Source organism: Hyperoodon ampullatus, assembly GCF_949752795.1.
Source record: "Hyperoodon ampullatus genome assembly, chromosome: 20".
In the NCBI taxonomy this organism is placed as follows: Eukaryota; Metazoa; Chordata; class Mammalia; order Artiodactyla; family Ziphiidae; genus Hyperoodon; species Hyperoodon ampullatus.
Window position 1 is genome coordinate 6645414 of NC_136933.1, and position 21267 is coordinate 6666680.

A 21267-nucleotide genomic window follows, 5' to 3' on the forward strand; every position below is an offset into this window, starting at 1 on the left:
ACATCATCTCATTATGTAGAAAGCTGCCTTCTCTGCAACTGAGGTTCCTCTGGTCCTAGAAACAGTTCACGTTAAGAGACTCCTGTCAAGAGTAAGCCAAGGAATCCTAAAGAAGTCTCAAAACAGGGATTCCACGAGTGTCCCTGGAAAAAATCTGAGATCATTAAAGTCCTAAAACTCAATCTCTCTCTTTCCCTCTCTCTCTCTTTCACACTTTAGAGCTCCAGAATTACCACTCCAGTCTGTGTAAAGCATATCCACATCAAAAAGCCCACAGCTCAGGCTTCCCTGGTGCTGCAGTGGTTGAGAGTCCACCTGTCGATGCAGGGGACACGGGTTCGTGCCCCGGTCCGGGAAGATCCCACATGCCACGGAGCGGCTGGGCCTGTGAGTCATGGCCGCTGAGCCTGCGCGTCCGGAGCCTGTGCTCCGCAACGGGAGAGGCCACAACAGTGAGAGGCCCGCGTACCGCAAAAAAAAAAAAAAATGCCCACAGCTGGACTTCCCTGGTGGCGCAGTGGTTAAGAATCTGCCTGCCAATGCAGGAGACACGGGTTCAAGCCCTGGTCCGGGAAGATCCCACATGCCGTGGAGCAACTAAGCCCGTGCGCCACAACTACCAAGCCTGCGCTCTAGAGCTTGCGAGCCACAACTACTGAGCCTGCGCTCTAGAGCCCTCGAGCCACAACTACTGAAGCCCACGCACCTAGAACCCGTGCTCCGCAACAAGAAAAGCCACCACAATGAGAAGCCCGAGCACCGCAACGAAGAGTAGCCCCGGCTCGCCGCAACTAGAGAAAGCCTGCACGCAGCAATGAAGACCCAATGCAGCCAAAAGTAAATAAATAAATTAATATTTTTTTAAAAGCCCACTGCTTTCTCAAAGTCACTGTAAAGGGCTATTAGGTAGCAATGACAAAAAGAAATACAGTTACTGACTTAAGCCCTAGTTTCCAAAACACAGAAGCCTGATTGTACTCATCTTGCTGGCAGGAACTGCGTATTGCTCGTCTTTTTATCCCCCTAGTACCCATCACAATGTCTGGCACACAGTTGGCAAAAACACAGTAATAACAGGTATTGGTTTAAGGCACAAACACATCATTTTTTTTAAACTTGAGTCTCAGCCATGAAGAAATACATTATGTCCTTACTCGAAGTAGCTGAGTGACGCTAGGAGGCTCTTCCTCTTCATCCTTTGGGGTTTCTTCCTCTGTATCCTTGTTGGAAACCCCACATTTCACAGGCTCTTTGTGGACATCATCCATTCGATAAAAGATGTGCTCAAAATGAGAGCTGTTTTGCAGGGGTTCAATCCCATAACTCACATTCTCTATATGCAGCAAGCCTCTACGTGTTGTATTACACATACACAATTTTTTAGAATGAAAAAAAAATACACAGGAAAAGGAATTAAGAAACCTGAATAAAAGTCCTACTTCTTAACATATGTAAGAAGGGCTAGAATGGCATAGAGAAAAACAGAGAGGCTTTAGAGGCAGGCAGACCTAAACTTAAAGCACAAGATGACTACTCACTAGCACGACTGCCTGAAAGTTACCTAACCTCTCTGAGGGTTTGCTGTATAAGGAAAGGCAATTCAGAACAGTGGCTAAAAGTGTGAAGTCTGGAGCCAGAGGACCAGAGTTTGAATCCCAAATGTTTCCTACTAGCCTTAGTTTACATTCTCCATAGAGTTGTTCTGAAAACTAAATTATTTAATACACGCAAAATACTTAGAACGTTGCCTGGCACACAGTAGCTGTTCTACAAGTATCATTACTTAAACGGAGATAGTAGTCATAGCCATCTTATATAGCTGGTTTGAGAATTTAAAGTAATATTTCTTAGTTCAATCAATCATGCAAACAATCAACCAGCCCAGTGTCATACTGCCTGGCCCTTAATAAATTTAATTTTAATATTATTATCACTTCACTTGATACATGATATGATTTCTCTGAACCTCCACTTGCTCACCTAAATATGGAAATAATCAGCCCTTTTTCACAGTCATTATGCACCTTAGATGAAAGAATATAGGTGAAAATTTTATAAACCTAAAGGGTGACAGAAATTTAAAGTATGTGTTATTTTAAATGGCAAACTTTGTTTAGTGGACTCAAAAAAATGAATTTTTTTCTTTAGTTATTAAAATTCATCAACTGCAAGATCGTCCTAAATAAACATGCTGAAAATGACATCTGAAACACAGCTATAAAGACCTTCAGCAACATCAAAGTAAAATCTAAATTTAAGTCCCCTAAAATGACTTGATCTGGAGACAGAGATAGGTAAAGGGGAAAGAAATAAGGGAATGAAAAAGCACAAAAAATTGATAAAGAAAATTCCTTACCTGAGTCCAAAACAGCTGCTAAGAGCAATCGATGAATTATAAACGCCCTCCACGTATCCCCGATAATGACAATGATTCTAAATGATAAAACCTGTATTAGCTTCAAATACTGTTACATTGCTGAAAATCATCATAGAAACTGCAGAACTAACAAAATTATTTAAGGTCCATAAACTAAAAAATTTTATTATTGGCATCCCATAATTATCACATGGCATTCTCTGTACTATCTTCAGACTGTCTACTATCACCCTACAGCTACACAAACGTTTAGGCAGAATTCCAGAGGACACTAAGTACAAACAACTCCTATAACCTTTAAACCTAGAAGCAGAACAAGGAAGCATAACGTCATGTTTAACATTTTTAATCACAGGCAAGAAGATGCCACAGCAGCCAACTGAAATCCAATACAGAAGAGGACCTTGTGACAGTCTAGTGACACCAAGGGGGAAAAAATTCAGTACATGGCAAAAACAGTGACTTTGATCCGATGATTTTCTTTTCTTCATATAAGCATACTGATTATACTATTATTATTATTATTAGTTATACATTTAACCATCTTTAAAAATTAAAGAGACTTTGTCCTTAATCTTGAGCAAGAAATTGACCAGTGGAAATGCAAGCATATCACTTACTAATATCAGATTTTTTTAGTACACAATGAGATTTTTTCATCTTTAAAACAATTGTAAAGCACTAAAAAAAAAAAAAAAGCCAAGGGGAGTGGGAGGAGGAGGAGGAGGACCAGCCCTGCCAGACCTTATGACATATCATCGGGCCTTAATAATTAAAACAGTAGGGTCCTGGTGGTGCGTTAACTGAGAGACCAACTAGTGGAGCAGAATACAAAGTCTCAAAATAGACTGAAATACATGTGGAACCTTATATGATAAAAGTGGCGTCTCAAATCACTGAGGCAAAGATGCACTTTTTAATAAGTGGAGCTCAGCCAACTGGTTAGACATTCAAAAAAGGATAAAAGTAGATCCATACCTCACACCATACATAAGAATAAGCTCCAAATGGATCAAGAAGCCAAACATTTAAAAAAATAAACCCATGCAAGAACTAAAAGAAAACACGGGTGAATTCCTCTTTAAGCTGGCGTAGAGAAAGACTTTCTATCACTCAAAATCTAGAGTCAACAGAAGAAAAGACTCATAATTTTCACTGTATTAAAAAAAATTTTTTTAACTTCTACATTAAAAGAAACACCAAAAAAAAAACAGTCAAAAGACAACTCAGAGACTGGTGAGAAGTATCTGTAACTTTTATCATAGATAAAACATAATACAAAGAACTCTGAAACATTAAAGGGGAAAGATTAAACCTAATAGAAGATGGAGCAAAAGAGTTGAACAGACAATTCACAAAAGAAGATATAAAAATGTCCTTATATAAATGAAAAGATTTTCAATTTCACTAAAGATACAGTAAGAACCCATGAGTCTATGCTGATATAAACAAGTAAGAAGGAAAAACTCTTCCTTACAGTAGAAACCACCAGTGAATACAGAAGCACTGATGAAATTAGGAAATCACCATTTTGACAACCATCATATCAACTGATTCAGGCAAATACTAAATACTAAAACTAGTGGGTAAAAATTTGAGAAGCATTGGGATAGTTACTAAGCTTCAAAGTATCTAACCAAAAAAGGCAAAACACAGTAACTTTACAGAGAAGAAACCTAGCAGACAACTCCTTAATCATCAATATTAACACTGTCAGTGATAAACTAATTGCAGCACACGCTCGTGATATGATCCAGAGAACGGCTCAATGTCCCTTCAGGGTGGATTCCTGCCAAAAGTGCATAACCTGGGCTTCCCTGGTGGTGCAGTGGTTGGGAGTCCGCCTGCCGATGCAGGGGACACAGGTTCATGCCCCGGTCTGGGAAGATCCCACATGCCGCGGAGCAGCTGGTTCCGTGAGCCATGGCCGCTGAGACTGCGCGTCCGGAGTCTGTGCTCCGCAACGGGAGAGGCCACAACAGCGAGAGGCCCGCGTACCGCAATAAAAAAAAAAAAAAAAAGTGCATAACCTGAATCCAATCATGAGTAAACAACACACAAACCCAAATTGCAGGACATTCTACAAAAAGTCGGCCTGTACTTCTCAAAAATGCCAATGTTGTGAAATACAAAGGAAGGCTACAGACTTCCGGATTGAAGGAAACGGGAGACCGCTGAGCACAACACGTGAACTTGGATTTCCTTTCACTATAAAGTACATTATTAGGATAATGGACCAAAACAAATATCAATAAGGTATGTAACTGAATAACAGTATTGCTTCAATGTTAACTTCCTAATTTTGAGAACTATACTATGGTGACATAAAAGAAATTCTTGTTTTTAGGAAATTTATGCTGAAGTATGTAAGGGTAAAGGGACACCAGGTGTACAACATACTCTTCAGGAAAAAAAAAAGAGAGAAGGGATAAAGTACATGTGATAAATGCTAACATTTGGAGGATCTAGGTAAAGGGTATGCACGAATGTTTTCTATTATTCCTGCAACTTTTCCTGTAAGTCTAAAACTGTGAACATTTTTTTAAAAATTAAACAATTATGCACTAAACAACACAGGTGAAATTTCAACATTTTACAACTTTTTCCAGTGTGAGGCTATTTACAACCACTGTTTTCTTTCTAGTGCTTTGTAGTTAGTCTAGCTTTGATATTGTCTTCTTCTCACTAGAGGAAAAGAAACACCTCTTCTATTACAGATGAGGCAGCACTTACGAGATAGTAATACAGTAACTCACAGCGCTCAAAAATTAAATGCTTCTACTTCCACTATAATAGAAGCTCTCATTTGACATGACTGAAATCCAGCACTTGATCACTCAATCTACCAACTTGATGGCATTTCTTTAATAACTGGGTTTTATTAAACCTTTCCAAAGCCTTCAATTTAGTTTTTAAAAAAAACAACAAATCCTATTTCGCAAGTTTACAAAACATCCAATTGAATTGCATGATTAGAGTAAAGGTATAAATGGCATAAACAGTTTTGGAAACACAAAAACTGTAAGCAAGAAACTCAACTACTGGGAGTAGAAGTACTCAGAAGTATCTGAGAAGAGCCTACCAGCCACAAGGGCCAGCGAGCTTGGGGCAGTCAACAAATTTTTCAGAGGAAAGAAGGAGCATTAATTAACTGAGGGAGTTAGTTGAGAGACTTTCTAATGCATTTGCAAGGTACCCCAAAGTTCAAAGACTAAATCTAATTTGGAGTTTTATTTCACACAGCAACTCATTATCAAGTGGTTATTAAAACTGTGTTTCTCTGTGAAAAATGGCCTTGTGAAAGATGCTGATGATGAAAGCCACATAAGAGCTTTACAAATTAATTTAAATAACAGAATCACAAGGGAAAGCATTTACATTTTCTCAGTGTAACGTAACTGCATTTTATGAACAAAAGTATATTCCATGATGATATCTGACAATGTTGCCACACACACAAAAATCCCAGTACCAAAGTTTTAATTACTATCTCAAATCTATAGTCACACTTTTATCTATTTGAACAATATTCAATAACCAATAAGTGAAAGGCTCCATCTGTCTTAGTTTGTATTTTTCAAACACCCAGGAAAACATAATTAAATTGTAATACTTTACGATAACAGTTGAATAAATTTCTATAAAACCGAAATCTATTTTTAGCAGTTTTAAGCATATAAACTTTCAATAATAGTAAGAAATAATATTTATTGAGTTCACTGTTGTTGGACTGACTGTTCTAAGTAGTATCTTACAAGTATTAACTCATTTAAGCTTCCCAATAACTCCATGAAGTTATAATTATTATTCCCATTTTAAGGTGAGGATTCTAAGGCACAAACAGGTTAAAGAAACTTGACCAGCAAACAAATAATAGAGCCAGGAATCAAGTCCAAGCAGTGTGTGTTACCAAAATCCAGGCCAAGAAACCGTTCCAAGAGAAAAAATGCCTTTTTAAAATCACTGCTTGTGTTGAGTGGCATAAATTATGTGGTCTTTGGTCTCATGCTATAGTAATCTTTGGATGGATGATTGGATGGATGGACGGATGGCTGAATGGATTATCTGTGTTCTGGTTTATGCTATCACATACATTTAAACTCCTCTACTATTTTGCTATTAAACAATGGACAAACAATCAAACAAAACAAAACAAAATAAAACAATGGACAAACAGAACACTGAGATAAAGGAGTCAGAAAACGGGCCAGCAAAGGATGGATCTAAGTCAGCATTGCCTTTTTTTTTAAGTACTAAAAATTAATCTAAAATAAAGGCTTTCATAATTCAAAAAGAGTCATGTACCACAATGTTCATTGCAGCTCTATTTACAATAGCCAGGACATGGAAGCAACCTAAATGTCCATTGACAGATGAATGGATAAAGATGATGTAGCACATATATACAATGGAATATTACTCAGCCAGAAAAAGAAATGAAATTGAGTTATTTGTAGTGAGGTGGATGGACCTAGAGTCTGTCATACAGAGTGAAGTAAGTCAGAAACAGAAAAACAAATACTGTATGCTAACACATATATATGGAGCCTAAAAAAAAATGGTTCTGATGAACCTAGGGGCAGGACAGGAATAAAGACGCAGACGTAGAGAATGGACTTGAGGACACAGGGAGGGGGAAAGGTAAGCTGGGACGAAGTGAGAGAGTGGCGTTGACATATATACACTACCAAATGTAAAATAGCTAGCTAGTGGGAAGCAGCCGCATAGCACAGGGAGATCAGCTCGGTGCTCTGTGACCACCTAGAGGGGTGGGATAGGGAGGGTGGGAGGGAGACGCAAGAGGGAGGGGATATGGGGACATATGTATATGTATAGCTGATTCACTTTGTTATACAGCAGAAACTAACACACCATTGTAAAGCAATTATACTCCAATAAAGATGTTAAAAATAAATAAAATAAAATAAAGGTTTTGCCTTCTATTTATTTGAAGAGAGCTGCAAAAGTGCAAAACTAACATAAACAATTCCACCTAACAAAACATAACAAAGCTCAGGGGAAAAATAATACATGTTTAATGGTAACAAAGATTTCTCATGAAAACTATAGCAAAAAATAATAATATATAATACCTAACTGCCAAAAGGGACTTTAAGACACTCTTCCCAACTAAAATTAGAAATATTTATGCTCTAATTAAATAACACATAAAGCAAAGTTGACATCTGCCAATTATTTCAAGTATTCCTGGCCAGTTCTTTCCTCAGGAAAACTCTGTTCTCTGATGCAAAAAGGACCACAATTCTTAAAAAAAGAATTGTTTTCAGCAAAAAATCAGAACATATAATAGGAAACAAGTGTTTGTTCTTTACTAAGTACTAATGGCAAGTCAAATGGTTTAATAAGGAAGTAAGATGTACTTTAAGAGGTATCCATTTTCAGCAAAATAAATAAAATTAAAAATTAAAAAATAAATCAAACTTTTCCCCTTCATAATCAGTAAGGATTATATATTCAATAGAAGATTATTTTCCTGATCTTTTAAAAATCACTTGACCATGGAGAACCAGGAGAGCTGTAAGGTAAATACTGTTTAATTTATGTCAATGCACTCACATTCCCACCCCAGGACAATGCCATATATAATAATATCAAAAGAGGTCCTTGGGGAAGCACAAGGTAACTGTCCTGAGTACCTGAAGAGAACGCACTTTAAAATTATAATTGTTTTAAATTCTGCTACAGGGTCAGGAGGAAAATATATTACCTGTATATCAGGGTAGTCAGAGATCAGAGCCCCTTCCTTGTTGTAGGTATAAACTACAAAATCTTTGGGTAAAAGGTCCCTGCAAGAGGAATAAAACACACCATTTAAAATTATTTTATCTATTTGCAAATAAGGACACAACTTATAAGGCATTATTCCCAGAAGAGATGAGCAGAAATGAAAACTTTCACCTGATAAATCGTTATTCAAAGAAGGAGCTACCATAAAACTAAAAGCTCATGAAGGGACTTGCATCTGAAATCATGCATTGTTCTCACGGTCATAAAATGCTGGTTGCATAAAACATACGTAACATCCTTAAAGTTTTCTGATACATCTCATAGGAAAAGTATAAATTAGGTTATATAGTACATCATATTTCTAGAAGAAAATAAATGATTTTACCCTCTTTTAAATGTCCTATATAAAGAAGCAGCACTCCTTTCCTTGACCTCCTAAGTACGGGGGCAAAATCTGTGTCAACTGTTGGAGGAAACAATCATTGCTGATTCCTGAAGCTTCCTTCCATGTTAAGGTAGACTGATAGTGGAAACCACACATGCAAAATAGGGTTAGCTTTGTCAACGAAAAGATAGCCAGTGATGCTTGTTGAAGATGGTAAGGCAGACTTTATTATCAACATAAGTATAGGGACCACTGCAAAGGGATTTTACAGGGCGGTGGGGAGAAAGACCAGGCTCAACTCCAAATACAGCATGGAGAAGTGGGAATTTATAACCAAGGAGCATGGTGAGGGTCAGTGGATGGAAAATTACTATGAGGAAACAACAGGGGTGAGGGGCATTCTGGCTAAACCAACCTAACAGATTCTTGCTGAGGACAGGCCAAGGTGATCAGACATCACTGGGCGGGGAAGGGGAGTGGAAGATAAGGAACCTGATCAGACATCCAGAGTGATCAGATATGGGGGGGGAGGGGGAAGTTCTTGCTAAAACTAGATTTTACAACAAACTACACTGATGGACCTAGGAGAAGGTTCAGGAACCTGACTAAAGTTTGGTCAAGCAAAGAATCTTTGTCCGTCTCCCTTCTTGTTCAAGGAAAGAAAAGACATTCTTCTTTCCTCTGAATAATACAAGTCCATTTCCTCATTCAGTTGTCTTTTGTTCATTACAGACCAGCTGAATCATCTATTGGAACCTGATAGTAGAGGATATTTACTGGGTGGTGCTAGCAGTCAGGCATTTAATGAGGGGAGTTGCTATGAAAAATAAAAGAAAAACAAAGATTAATAGTTAGAAACCCAGTTTCTGAGTCCAGGAGGAAGCCATCAAGATTTTTTAGACTTGAGCTTGGCGCATCTTCAGGTGTTAGACTGAGGTTGGCACTGGCCACCTGACACATTTTCCTAGTTTGCAGTTTCAGTGTCACTGGTGATAGCATCAGGTATTCTGATTAATTTCCTGAGAGGTCCACACAGCAGGAGGCATGAAGCTTGCCCATACAGGATCTATTGTAAACATTTTTTTTTTGAAGTTTCTATCAAGTCTTCCAGCTGCAGCTTACAGAGTTTCAGGAAAAGGGCAGTTTTAGTTGTCAATGATTCCAAGTCAGAAAGGACAAAAATTGGAAATGTAAACTTAGAGAGTTGTAGCCAGATACTGGAGGAAACTAGAAGAATTCAGGACTTGGTAAAGCTGGCAAAATGTGCATGATGAAAGCAGCAACAGTTCACTATAGCTTTCCATTGACACAAACAAAAAAGCACATTCTCTCTACAGTCACCCCCATTTCTGTGAAAGATAAAGTAAGACTAATTTGTTTGCAAGGAAGTTTGGTCTCATTAAACTTGGCCTGGTTATTTACCTAAGTACAGCAAAAATAGTGATTGACCACATAGTACCTTGTTTGAGTTTGCTTTGCTGGAGCATTGCCACTCAAGGCTAAGAAGCCAAGTCAAGAACTTGCCACCAGATCTGACTGCAATACCTATAGATTTGGGTGAATTCCTCTCTTCTGAAGGTTCCCCAAATATCCTGAGGTTCCTGGGCCTGCCAGAAGTGACCTTCCTTACTCACCTGTAAGGCAGGAAACCCTGTAAGCCAGGAACAGGATGGTTCTTCCAAGGGGAGCTGTATAAACATTGCCTTCTTAAAGCCAACCTTAGTTCCTTAGAGCTATCTGGTCATACCTGATTCAGTACACATCATTCCCAAATATGACATTACAATCAAAGTCTTGGTAATATAAGCAAGGTTTCCAATTGCTTTGTGTGACAAGGAGGATAGATTTTGACTGAACTTATGCAAATAACTATACTGCCATGAATATAAGATGGGTTAACACATCAAATAAACCTGATTAGTTCAACATCTCACTTTTCATAAGGAGACAAATCCTTTGAGATTTTCCAAGGGCCATTTTGGAAATATCAAAGTTAGTTTGGGGTCAAAGAGACTCCACTTAGAATTTGATTTGGGGAAATTGTCAAAAATGCCAAAAGGTTTGAACACTTGACTAAATTGGATCACAGGTGTCACTGTGAAACAACACTTAGCTGTCCATTTAACCAAAGTCACAATTAAAAGATTTCAAAGGCAAATACAGAAAGTTACACAGTTATTAAAAAAAAACAAAAAACAAAAAACTCTTAGCTTTCTTAATATTGAGAAGATCTGGTTTTCTTAAATAATCAAAGACCTGATAAACACATGACACATAGGAAATTATCTTAAAACACAAAATCTTATCTTCCCAAGCTGATTACTTAAATGTAAAGAAAAACAACGTTTTTTACCATTTCCTATTAAGAGGAAACCAATAAGCTAAGAAAACCTCGTGTTTTAACAGAGAAAGAAAACCAAATTCTGGTTTTGTATCAGTGTACTATTAATACTAAGGCAAATTAAACAAACAAACAAACCAAAAAAGCTTACAAATAAATCCATCAAATAGTAGCCAGTTTTGACCACACAAGGCAAGATTCCTTTTCCAAGGTCCCTTTTCCACAAACTTTCTTTAGAAATTTTCTTACATCACTCAGTTTTTGTTCTACATTTTTCTTCTTTCTCATTCTGGAACAACCATTCATTCTACTTTGGGACAAAATTATTCTCTCTTACCCTTAGCAAAACATATCTTTCATACCCTTCCTTATCAAAAATACACCTTATTTTTCCTTGCATACAGTTTGTTTTCTTTACCCTTATTATTCCTAGTAGTTTCATTTATTTATATTGATTAGATTTTTTAATCATTAATAACTCTAATTTTCAGTAAAAACTAGGAAGCAGGCAATTGCAAACTGTCTGCTACATACTATCATTCTGTAATAATGAATACATTATTTCATAATTTCTAGAGATGTATCTTTTTCACAGTACAATTCCTCATGCTTATTAACAGACCTAAATATATTTAGCTTCTCTATACCATATGAAAATAAGATGCCAAAAGTAAATAAAATTAAATTTCTCTTCAGCAATTAATATTTCAATATTTTATCTTATTTGGAAGTTATGTAGTCAATGATTACCCATCTTTGACTTAACTTTGTATAGCTTTAAGGTTTCAAGTTATGAAAAAATTTTTTGAAGCTATTTTTCAGGAGGCATAAAACATAATTACCATTGAAAAGTTCATTTATAAACTTTTATTCCACCTACATCTATTTAATTTACTTGTTCTGAACAATTATACTTGAATTACTCATGAAAATTTCATGAGCTATTAATTAAACAAAGCTAGCCATCCATCATCTTAAGTTGTTTTTCTTGTTGACAAGTCATGCAAGTATCAAAAAAAAAAATCACAAAAGTGAAGAACAAAAAATTATATATTTATGGTTCTTGCCTCTTTTTTTTTAACTGCCATGCTTGACATCAAGCAATTCCTTTTTATTATACATTTTCCTCTAAGGGTTGATTTATAATTTATAATCTTAAATATCTGGTAGAGATAACATAAGCTTGTTTGAATAGTAAACATAGGTGGAAAAAATTGCATATCTGCATTACATATTGAAAGCTGACAACCCTGAAGTTGTCAGTTTATCAACAACTGTATCAACAATATAAGAACTAGCAAAAAGATTATTCAAGATCATGTGAACTTAAAAAAAACTTGGATAAGTTTCTGTATTCCTGAGAGTTTTAAGAACATAATTTATCTAAGTGCTCATTTATCTCTAAACCAATTTGAATAGAACTCTTTAAGGAATTTTATAAATTAATGTGATAATACCATCCAGAGGTAGGAAACTATCACACACCTATAACATACATATATATAGAAATACATAAACATACAGACGCAAATAGAGAACTTAGAGTTTTCATTTTAAAATTTTAGCCGTGAGTCAGTAAAACAGCAATACAATCTCATGTGTTTATCTCCACTTCGTATTTTCATCTGAATTGTCTCTGGCAAATAAAACAAGTTAAGGTCACCTGCCTACCAATACTTCTGGAGGAGACTTTTAAGATTTTCTTTTGCCGTGATATGCAATCTTCCTTTGCTGTGGTCTAAATTTTAGGCAACAGACTGAAGAGACATCTAACTGCTGTCTGGATGTTTCCAAAGCCCATGTGAGTGGACAAATCATTCAGTTCTATTTCCAAATAGCCTTTTGTTCTTCTTTTCAGACTCAAGTAGTTGCTTTCAAGGCTACCTGAGTTTCTTGAGAGCCCCCGATGGATGGCAAGGGACCAAAAATGGAAGTGGCTGTGGGGAGCTGAGGGGCTGCAGTGGGAGGGGAAAGTTGGACGGGTGCACACAGAGGGATGGAGGAGGTGGCGGTTTGAAGTGGGACATATCAAAGGATCCAAAGGAACTGGGGGGAAGATTGATGGTGGTAAGAGGAGGATGGAGGAGCAGAAGCAAAAGGGAGGGAGCAGCATCAGAGCAGTCCATCTGGGGAGATCCCAAGTTTCCAAAAGACGCCAACAAAGTTCCAAATTATCCTCAGCAAAACATGCCAACAAGAAGAGAAGCAGACAGAGCTGGCATAGCAGAGAGTCAGCAGGATGTGAGAAGAGGTGGTTTAGTTGGCTGAGAAGTTCCAATGGGAGAAGCCAGATCCAAAAGAGAGAACAGAGAGACTTCACAAAGAGTCAGGAAGAAAGGAGTTCCAGCCCAGGACATCAGGGAATAATCCCCATTCAGAACACGGAGCCAGGAAGGCCTTCCAGCCCAGGAGGTACCTGTCGAAAGAAGCCTGGGACTCTAACCCAACTTCAGAGGGTATACTCAAAACCGTAAAAATCAAGTCAGCTTCAACGGATGTTTGTCTGGAGCAATGGTTCAGGAGTCAGAGTCACCAATGGATCCCCGATCAGTCAGTCAGGACTGAAGACAAGGGCTTCAAGGTGCATACTTAGGGTCCAGAGTGAGAGGTCGGGGGGTCCAGTGATGAATCTGATCCTATACGAGTCATGGCGCCATGACTGTCAAAGAAAAAAAATATTCAATGACACCTGTTAAAGATGTTGACGCTAACCTTCTTCAGGATCACTGCAATGGGATTTTACAGTGAGGGACAGAGATCAGGCTCAACTCCAAGCACAGCATGGGCAGGTGGGAATTTGTACCCAATGAGCAGGGTGAGGGTCAGTGGATGGAAAATTACTAAGATGAAACACCGCGGTGAAGGAAGCTCTGGCTAAACCGACTAACGGATTCTTACTGAAGACGCCACGGTGATCAGACATCACCCGGGGAGATGGTGGAAGATGAGGAATTTGATCAGATGTTGAGGGTAGGGGGTTCTTGCTAAACTCACTTAGCAGGGTTCTTGCTAAAACTGGATTTTCCAAGGAAGTGTAGACATGGACCCAGGAGAAAGTTCAGTAGCCTGACCAAAGTCTGGTCAAGCAAAGGACCTGTGTCATTTGCAGCAGCAATGGAGCAGCAGTATACTTATCTCCAAGGCTTACGGACAGGTCAGGGATGCAGGGTGCCAGCTAGTGGTTTACGATGTAGCCCTTAACGTTCTAAACTCCAGGCTCAGACTGTCTAGACTGTTTAAGAGATGGAGAGATCGATGGTTTACGTACAGTTTTATCAGTTACACAGCCTGACTTTAGCCATGTGACCAATATAGTATAAAAGACCCCCTCGGTAAACGTGTGAAAAGGGCTACCCTGAAAAGATGATGCTTCAGTCATATCTCAGTGGTTTGTAATCTGAAGACAAAGCACATCTGTGCAACTGAGAAAGGACCCTGGGGGGCTCTGTCTGGAAGTGTTCCAACCCCTTGATGATCTCCTCTGCTTTCTTTGTCCTGATGTCCTGTACCCTTTACCTTTATGGAAGTCTCCTTGAGTGAGCTTCAGAGTAGCCCGTGGAGTTTTGAGCCCTTTCCATTACCCAACCCTGTTCACTCACCGCCCTGTCTCTCCCCTCTCTCCCCAACACATACACACTCTTTGCTCCCTCTGGTGGTGAATTTAAAAAGAATAAACTGGAGATGGTACTTGGCTTTGCTCTGCCCTTCCTCTTCCTTGGAAGTCACTGCCTGCCAGTGGGAACACAGATTTCGCCACGCTCCTCCAGGAGCAGGCCTGCCACCGTGCAGGCTGACATGAGTGGCTGAATCTGCCTAATCCAGGGTTCAGGACTGGCAGGTCCATCAGGCTCTCATTCTATGGTAAATCCTCTAACCCAGCCCTCATCAATAATAAAAGTGGTATTTTGACCTCCTATCTAACTCACCCTTTTAGTTTATGTTTAAAGTTGTTGAGCACAGGCAGAGAAGAGGTGTGCTATCTTCTGCCCCACAACCCCCAGTCCCTGCCAAATAACCCAACAGAACTAATTATGTCCATCCCTCTGCAAGGAGGCTTCATATCTTTCAGCAAGGGATTCATGACCAAAAAAGGTTAAGACTGCCATTGTAGAAGCCCTGGGAGGAAAAAAATAAGCACTCACTCAAAGAGAGTCCCCCCTTCATTGACAGCCATAATAATAGGCTATCTACCCTAACTCTTTTTCACTAGTGATCATTAGCTTTGATGACTGCCTTTCAAAGACATTCAAAGACCTGGCCCCTCTTAACAAATGCCTGGAAAAGTACATTTGCCCACTAATTCAAGAAGCATAGGGGGGACCTTCAAGATGGTGGAGGATTAAAACATGGAGATCACCTTCCTCCCCACAAATACATCAGAAATACGTCTACATGTGGAACAGCTCCTACAGAACATGTACTGAACGCTGGCAGAAGACCTCAGACTTCCCAAAAGGCAAAAAACTCCCCACATACCTGGGTAGGGCAAAAGAAAAAAGAAAAACCAGAGACAAAAGAATAGGGACGGGACCTGCACCTCTGGGAGGGAGCTGTGAAGGAGGAAAAGTTTCCACACACTAGGAAGCCTCTTCACTGGTGGAGATGAAGCTTCAGAGCTATGGAGGAGAACGCAGCAACACGGGTGCAGAGGGCAAAGCGGAGAGATTCACGCACAGAGGATCGGTGCCAACCAGCACTCACCAGCCCAAGAGGCTTGTCTGCTCGCCTGCCAGGGCAGGTGGGGGCTGGGAGCTGAGGCTCAGGCTTCAGAGGTCAGATCCCAGGGAGAGGACTGGGGTTGGCTGAGTGAACACAGCCTGAAGGGGGATAGTGTGTCACAGCTAGCAGGGAGGGAGTCCAGGGAAAAAGTCTGGAGCTGCCGAAGAGGCAAGAGACCATTGTTTCAGGGTGCGCAAGGAGAGGGGATGCAGAGCACTGCCTAAACGAGCTCCAGAGACGGACGCGAGCCGCGGCTATCAGCTTGGACCCCAGAGATGGGTATGAAACGCTAATGCTGCTGCTGCAGCCACCAAGAAGCCTGTGTGCAAGCACAGGTCACTATACACACACCCCCAAGGAGCCTGTGCAGCCCGCCACTGCCGGGGTCCCGTGATCCAGGGACAACTTCCCCAGGAGAACACACGGCATGCCCCAGGCTGTTGCAACGTCACGTTGGCCTCTGCCACCGCAGGCTCGCCCCGCATGCCAATTATAACTACCGTACCCCTCCCACCCCCCGGCCTGAATGAGCAAGAGCCCCCTAAACAGCCACTGCTTTAACCCCCTCCTGTCTGGGTGGGAACAGATGCCTGGGGGCAACCTACACACAGAGGTGGGGCCAAAACCAAAGCTGAACCCATGAGCTGTGTGAACAAAGAAGAGAAAGGGAAATTTCTTTGTGCAGCCTCAGGAACATCAGATTAAATCCCCACAATCAACTTGATATACCCTGCATCTGTGGAATACCTGAATAGACAACGATCATCCCAAAATTGTGGCAGTGGACTTTGGGAGCAACTGTAGACTTGGGGTTTGCTGTCTGCGACTGATTTGTTTCCGATTTTTATGTTTATCTTAGCTTAGTGTTTAGCATTTGTTATCATTGGTGAATTTGTTTATTCGCTTGGTTGCTCTTTTTTTTTTAAACTATTATTATTTTTTATAATCATTAAAAAAAAATTTTTTTTAATTTTTATTTTTTTCTCCCTTTTCTTCTGAGCCGTGTGGCTGACAGGGTCTTGGTGCTCCAGCCTGATGTCAGGCCTGAGCCTCTGGGTGGGAGAGCCAAATTCGGGGCACTGGACCACAAGAGACCTCCCAGCCCCACATAATATCAAACGGCAAAAGCTCTTGCAGAAATCTCCATCTCAATGCTATGACCCAGCTCCACCCAACAGCCAGTAAACTCCAGTGCTGCACGCCCCATGCCAAACAACTAGCAAGACAGGAACACAACCCCACCCATTAGCAGAGAGGCTGCCTAAACTCCTACTAAGTTCACAGACACCCCAAAACACACCACCAGACGAGCTGCTGCCCACCAGAAAGACAAGACCCAGCCTCATCCACCAGAACACAAGCACCAGTCCCCTCCACCAGGAAGCCTACACAACCCACTGAACCAACCTCACCCACGGGGGGCAGGAAACAAAAGCAAGAGGAACTATGAGCCTGGAACCTGAAAAAAGGAGACCCCAAACACAGTAAGTTAAACAACATGAGAAGACAGAGAACTGAGCAGCAGAAGGAGAAGCAAGCTAAAACCCCACCAGACCAAACAAATGAAGAGGAAATAGGCAGTCTACCTGAAAAATAATTCAGAGTAATGATAGTAAAGATGATCCAAAATCTTGGAACTAGAATGGAGAAAATACAAGAAACGTTTAACAAGGACTTAGAAGAACTAAAGAGCAAACAAACAATGATGAGCAACACAATAAATGAAATTAAAAATTCTCTACAAGGAATCAATGGTTATTTCCTACAAGGAAATAACTGCCACAGAGCAGAATAAAGAAAAAAGAATGAAAAGAATTGAGGACAGTCTCAGAGACATCTGAGACGACATTAAAGGCACCAACATTTGAATTATAGGGGTCCCAGAAGAAAAAGAGAAAAAGAAAGGGACTGAGAAAATATTTGAAGAGATTATAGTTGAAAACTTCCCTAACATGGGAAAGGAAATAGGCAATCAAGTCCAGGAAGCACAGAGAGTCCCATACAGGATAAACCCAAGGAGAAAAACGCCAAGACACATATTAATCACACTAACAAAAATTAAATACAAAGAAAAAATATTAAAAGCAGCAAGGGAAAAGCAACAAATAACATACAAGGGAATTCCCATAAGGTTAACAGCTGATCTTTAGCAGAAACTCTGCAAGCCAGAAGGGAGTGGCAGGACATACTTAAAGTGATGAAAGGGAAAAACCTACAACCAAGATTGCTCTACGCAGCAAGGATCTCATTCAGATTCGACGGACAAATTAAAACCTTTACAGACAAGCAAAAACTAAGAGTATTCAGCACCACCAAAGCAACTTTACAACAAATGCTAAAGGAACTTCTCTAGGCAGGAAACACAAAAGAAGGAAAAGACCTATCAAAACAAACCCAAAACAATTAAGAAAATGATAATAGGAACATACATATTGATAATTACCTTAAATGTAAATGGATTAAATGCTCCAACCAAAAGACGTACACTGGCTTAATGGATACAAAAACAAGACCTGTACATATGCTGTTTACAAGAGACCCACTTCAGACCTAGGGACACATACAGACTGAAAGTGAGGGGATGGAAAAAGATATTCCAGGCAAATGGAAATGAAAAGAAAGCTGGAATAGCAATTCTCATATCAGACAAAATAGACTTTAAAATAAAGACTATTACAAGAGACAAAGAAGGACACTACATAATGATCAAGGGATCAATCCAAGAAGAAGATATAACAATTGTCAATATTTATGCACCCAGCATAGAAGCACCTCAATATATAAGGCAAATGCTAACGGCCATAAAAGGGGAAATCAACAGTAATACAATAATAGTAGGGGACTTTAACACCCCACTTTCACCAATGGACAGATTATCCAAAATGAAAATAAATTAAGGAAACACAAACTTTAAATGACACATTAAACAAGATGGACTTACTTGATATTTATAGGACATTCCATCCAGAAAAAACAGAATACACTTTCTTCTCAAGTGCTCATGGAACATTCTCCAGGATAAATCATACCTTGGGTCACAAATCAACCCTTGGTAAATTTAAGAAAATTGAAATCGTATCAAGTATCTTTTGCAACCACAATGCTATGAGACTAGATATCAATTACAGGAAAAAATCTGTAAAAAAATACAAACACATGGAGGCTAAACAATACACTACTAAATAACCAAGAGATCACTGAGGAAATCAACAAATACCTAGACACAAATGACAATGAAAACACTACAACCCAAAACCTATGGGATGTAGCAAAAGCAAGAGGGAAGTTTATAGCAATACAATCCTACCTCAAGAAACAAGAAAAATGTCAAATAAACAACCTAACCTTACACCTAAAACAATTAGAGAAAGAAGAACAAAAAAATCCCTAAGTTAGCAGAAGGAAAGAAATCATAAAAATCAGATGAGAAATAAATGAAAAAGAAATGAAGGAAATGATAGCAAAGATCAATAAAACTCAAAGCTGGTTCTTTGAGAAGATAAACAAAATTGATAAATCACTAGACACACTCACCAAGAAAAAAAGGGAGAAGACTCAAATCAATAGAATTAGAAATAAAAAAGGAAAAGTAACAACAGACACTGCAGAAATACAAAGAATGTTGAGAGATTACTACAAGCAACTATATGCCAATAAAGTGGACAACCTGGAAGAAATGGACAAATTCTTAGAAAAGCACAAACTTCTGAGACTGAACCAGGAAGAAATAGAAAATATAAACAGAACAATCACAAGCACTGAAATTGAAACTGTGATTAGAAATTTTCCAACAAACTAAAAGCCCAGGACCAGATGGCTTCACAGGCAAATTCTATCAAACATTTAGAGAAAAGCTAACACCTTTCCTTCTCAAACTCTTCCAAAATATAGCAGAGGGAGGAACACTCCCCAACTCATTCTACAAGGCCACCATCACCCTGATACCAAAACCAGACAAATATGTCACAAAGAAAACTACAGGCCAATATCACTGAGGAACATAGATGCAAAAATCCTCAACAAAATACTAACAAACAGAATCCAACAGAACATTAAAAGGATCATACACCATGATCAAGTGGGGTTTATCCCAGGAATGCAAGGATACTTCAATATACGCAAATCAATCAATGTGATACACCATATTAACAAATTGAAGGAGTCAAACCATATGATCATCTCAATAGATGCAGAAAGAGCTTTCGACAAAATTGAACACCCATTTATGATAAAAACCCTCCAGAAGGTAGGCATAGAGGGAAGTTACCTCAACATAATAAAGGCCATATATGACAAACCCACAGCCAACATCATTCTCAATGGTGAAAACCTGAAACCATTTCCACTAAGAACAGGGACAAGACAAGGTTGTCCACTCTCACCACCATTATTCAACACAGTTTTGGAAGTTTTAGCCAAAGCAATCAGAGACGAAAAAGAAATAAAAGGAATCCAAATTGGAAAAGAAGAAGTAAAGTTATCACTGTTTGCAGATGACATGATACTATACATAGAGAATCCTAAAGATGCTACCAGAAAACTACTAGAGTTAATCTATGAATTTGGTAAAGTAGCAGGATATAAAATTAATGCACAGAAATCTCCTGCATTCCTACACACTAATGATGAAAAATCTGAAAGAAAAATTAAGGAAACACTCCCATTTACCATTGCAACAAAAAGAATAAAATACCTAGGAATAAACCTACCTAAGGAGACAAAAGACCTCTATGCAGAAAACTATAAGACACTGATGAAAGAAATTAAAGATGATACCAACAGATGGAGAGATATACCATGTTCTTGGATTGTAAGAATCAACATTGTGAAAATGACTATACTACCCAAACCAATCTACAGATTCAATGCAATCCCCATCAAACTACCAGTGGCATTTTTTCACAGAACTAGAACTAAAAATTTCACAATTTGTATGGAAACACAGAAGACCCCGAATAGCAAAGCAATCTTGAGAAACAAAAACAGAGCTGGAGGAATCAGGCTCCCTGACTTTGGACTATACTGCAAAGCTACAGTATTCAAGACAGTATGGTACTGGCACAAAAACAGAAATATAAATCAATGGAACAGGAAACAAAGCCCAGAGATAAACCCACACCCATATGGTCACCTTATTTTTGGTAAAGGAGGCAAAAATATACAATGGAGAGAAGACAGCCTCTTCAATAAGTGGTGCTGGGAAAACTGGACAGCTACATGTAAAAGAATGAAATTAGAACACTTCCTAACACCATACACAAAAATAAACTCAAATGGATTAAAGCTCTACATGTAAGGCCAGACACTACTAAACTCTTAGAGGAAAACATAGGCAGAACACTCTATGACATAAATCACAGCAAGATCCTTTTTGACCCACCTTCTACAGAAATGGAAATAAAAACAAAAATAAACAAATGGGACCGAATGAAACTTAAAAGCTTTTGCACAGCAAAGGAAACCATAAACAAGACGAAAAGACAACCCTCAGAATGGGAGAAAATATTTGCAAATGAAGCAATTGACAAAGGATTAATCTCCAAAATTTACAAGCAGCTCATGCAGCTCAATCAAAAAAACAAACAACCCAATCTAAAAATGGGCAGAAGATCTAAATAGACATTTCTCCAAAGAAGATATACAGACTGCCAACAAACACATGAAAGGATGCTCAACATCACTAATCATTAGAGAATG

General features: G+C 39.0%; 1 protein-coding gene across 1 annotated transcript in view; it reads right to left on the bottom strand.

The window, feature by feature from the left end:
* Positions 1–21267, bottom strand: part of ADAM9 (ADAM metallopeptidase domain 9) — a gene marked incomplete at both ends in the record, with an annotated part of 102884 nt that overhangs the window by 67144 nt on the left and 14473 nt on the right. Inside the window, 3 exons of the mRNA XM_079726787.1 lie at positions 1155–1350; positions 2357–2433; positions 8106–8184. Of these exons, the coding sequence (XP_079582913.1) occupies positions 1155–1350; positions 2357–2433; positions 8106–8184 (352 nt within the window). The remainder of the gene's footprint in view (positions 1–1154; positions 1351–2356; positions 2434–8105; positions 8185–21267) is intronic.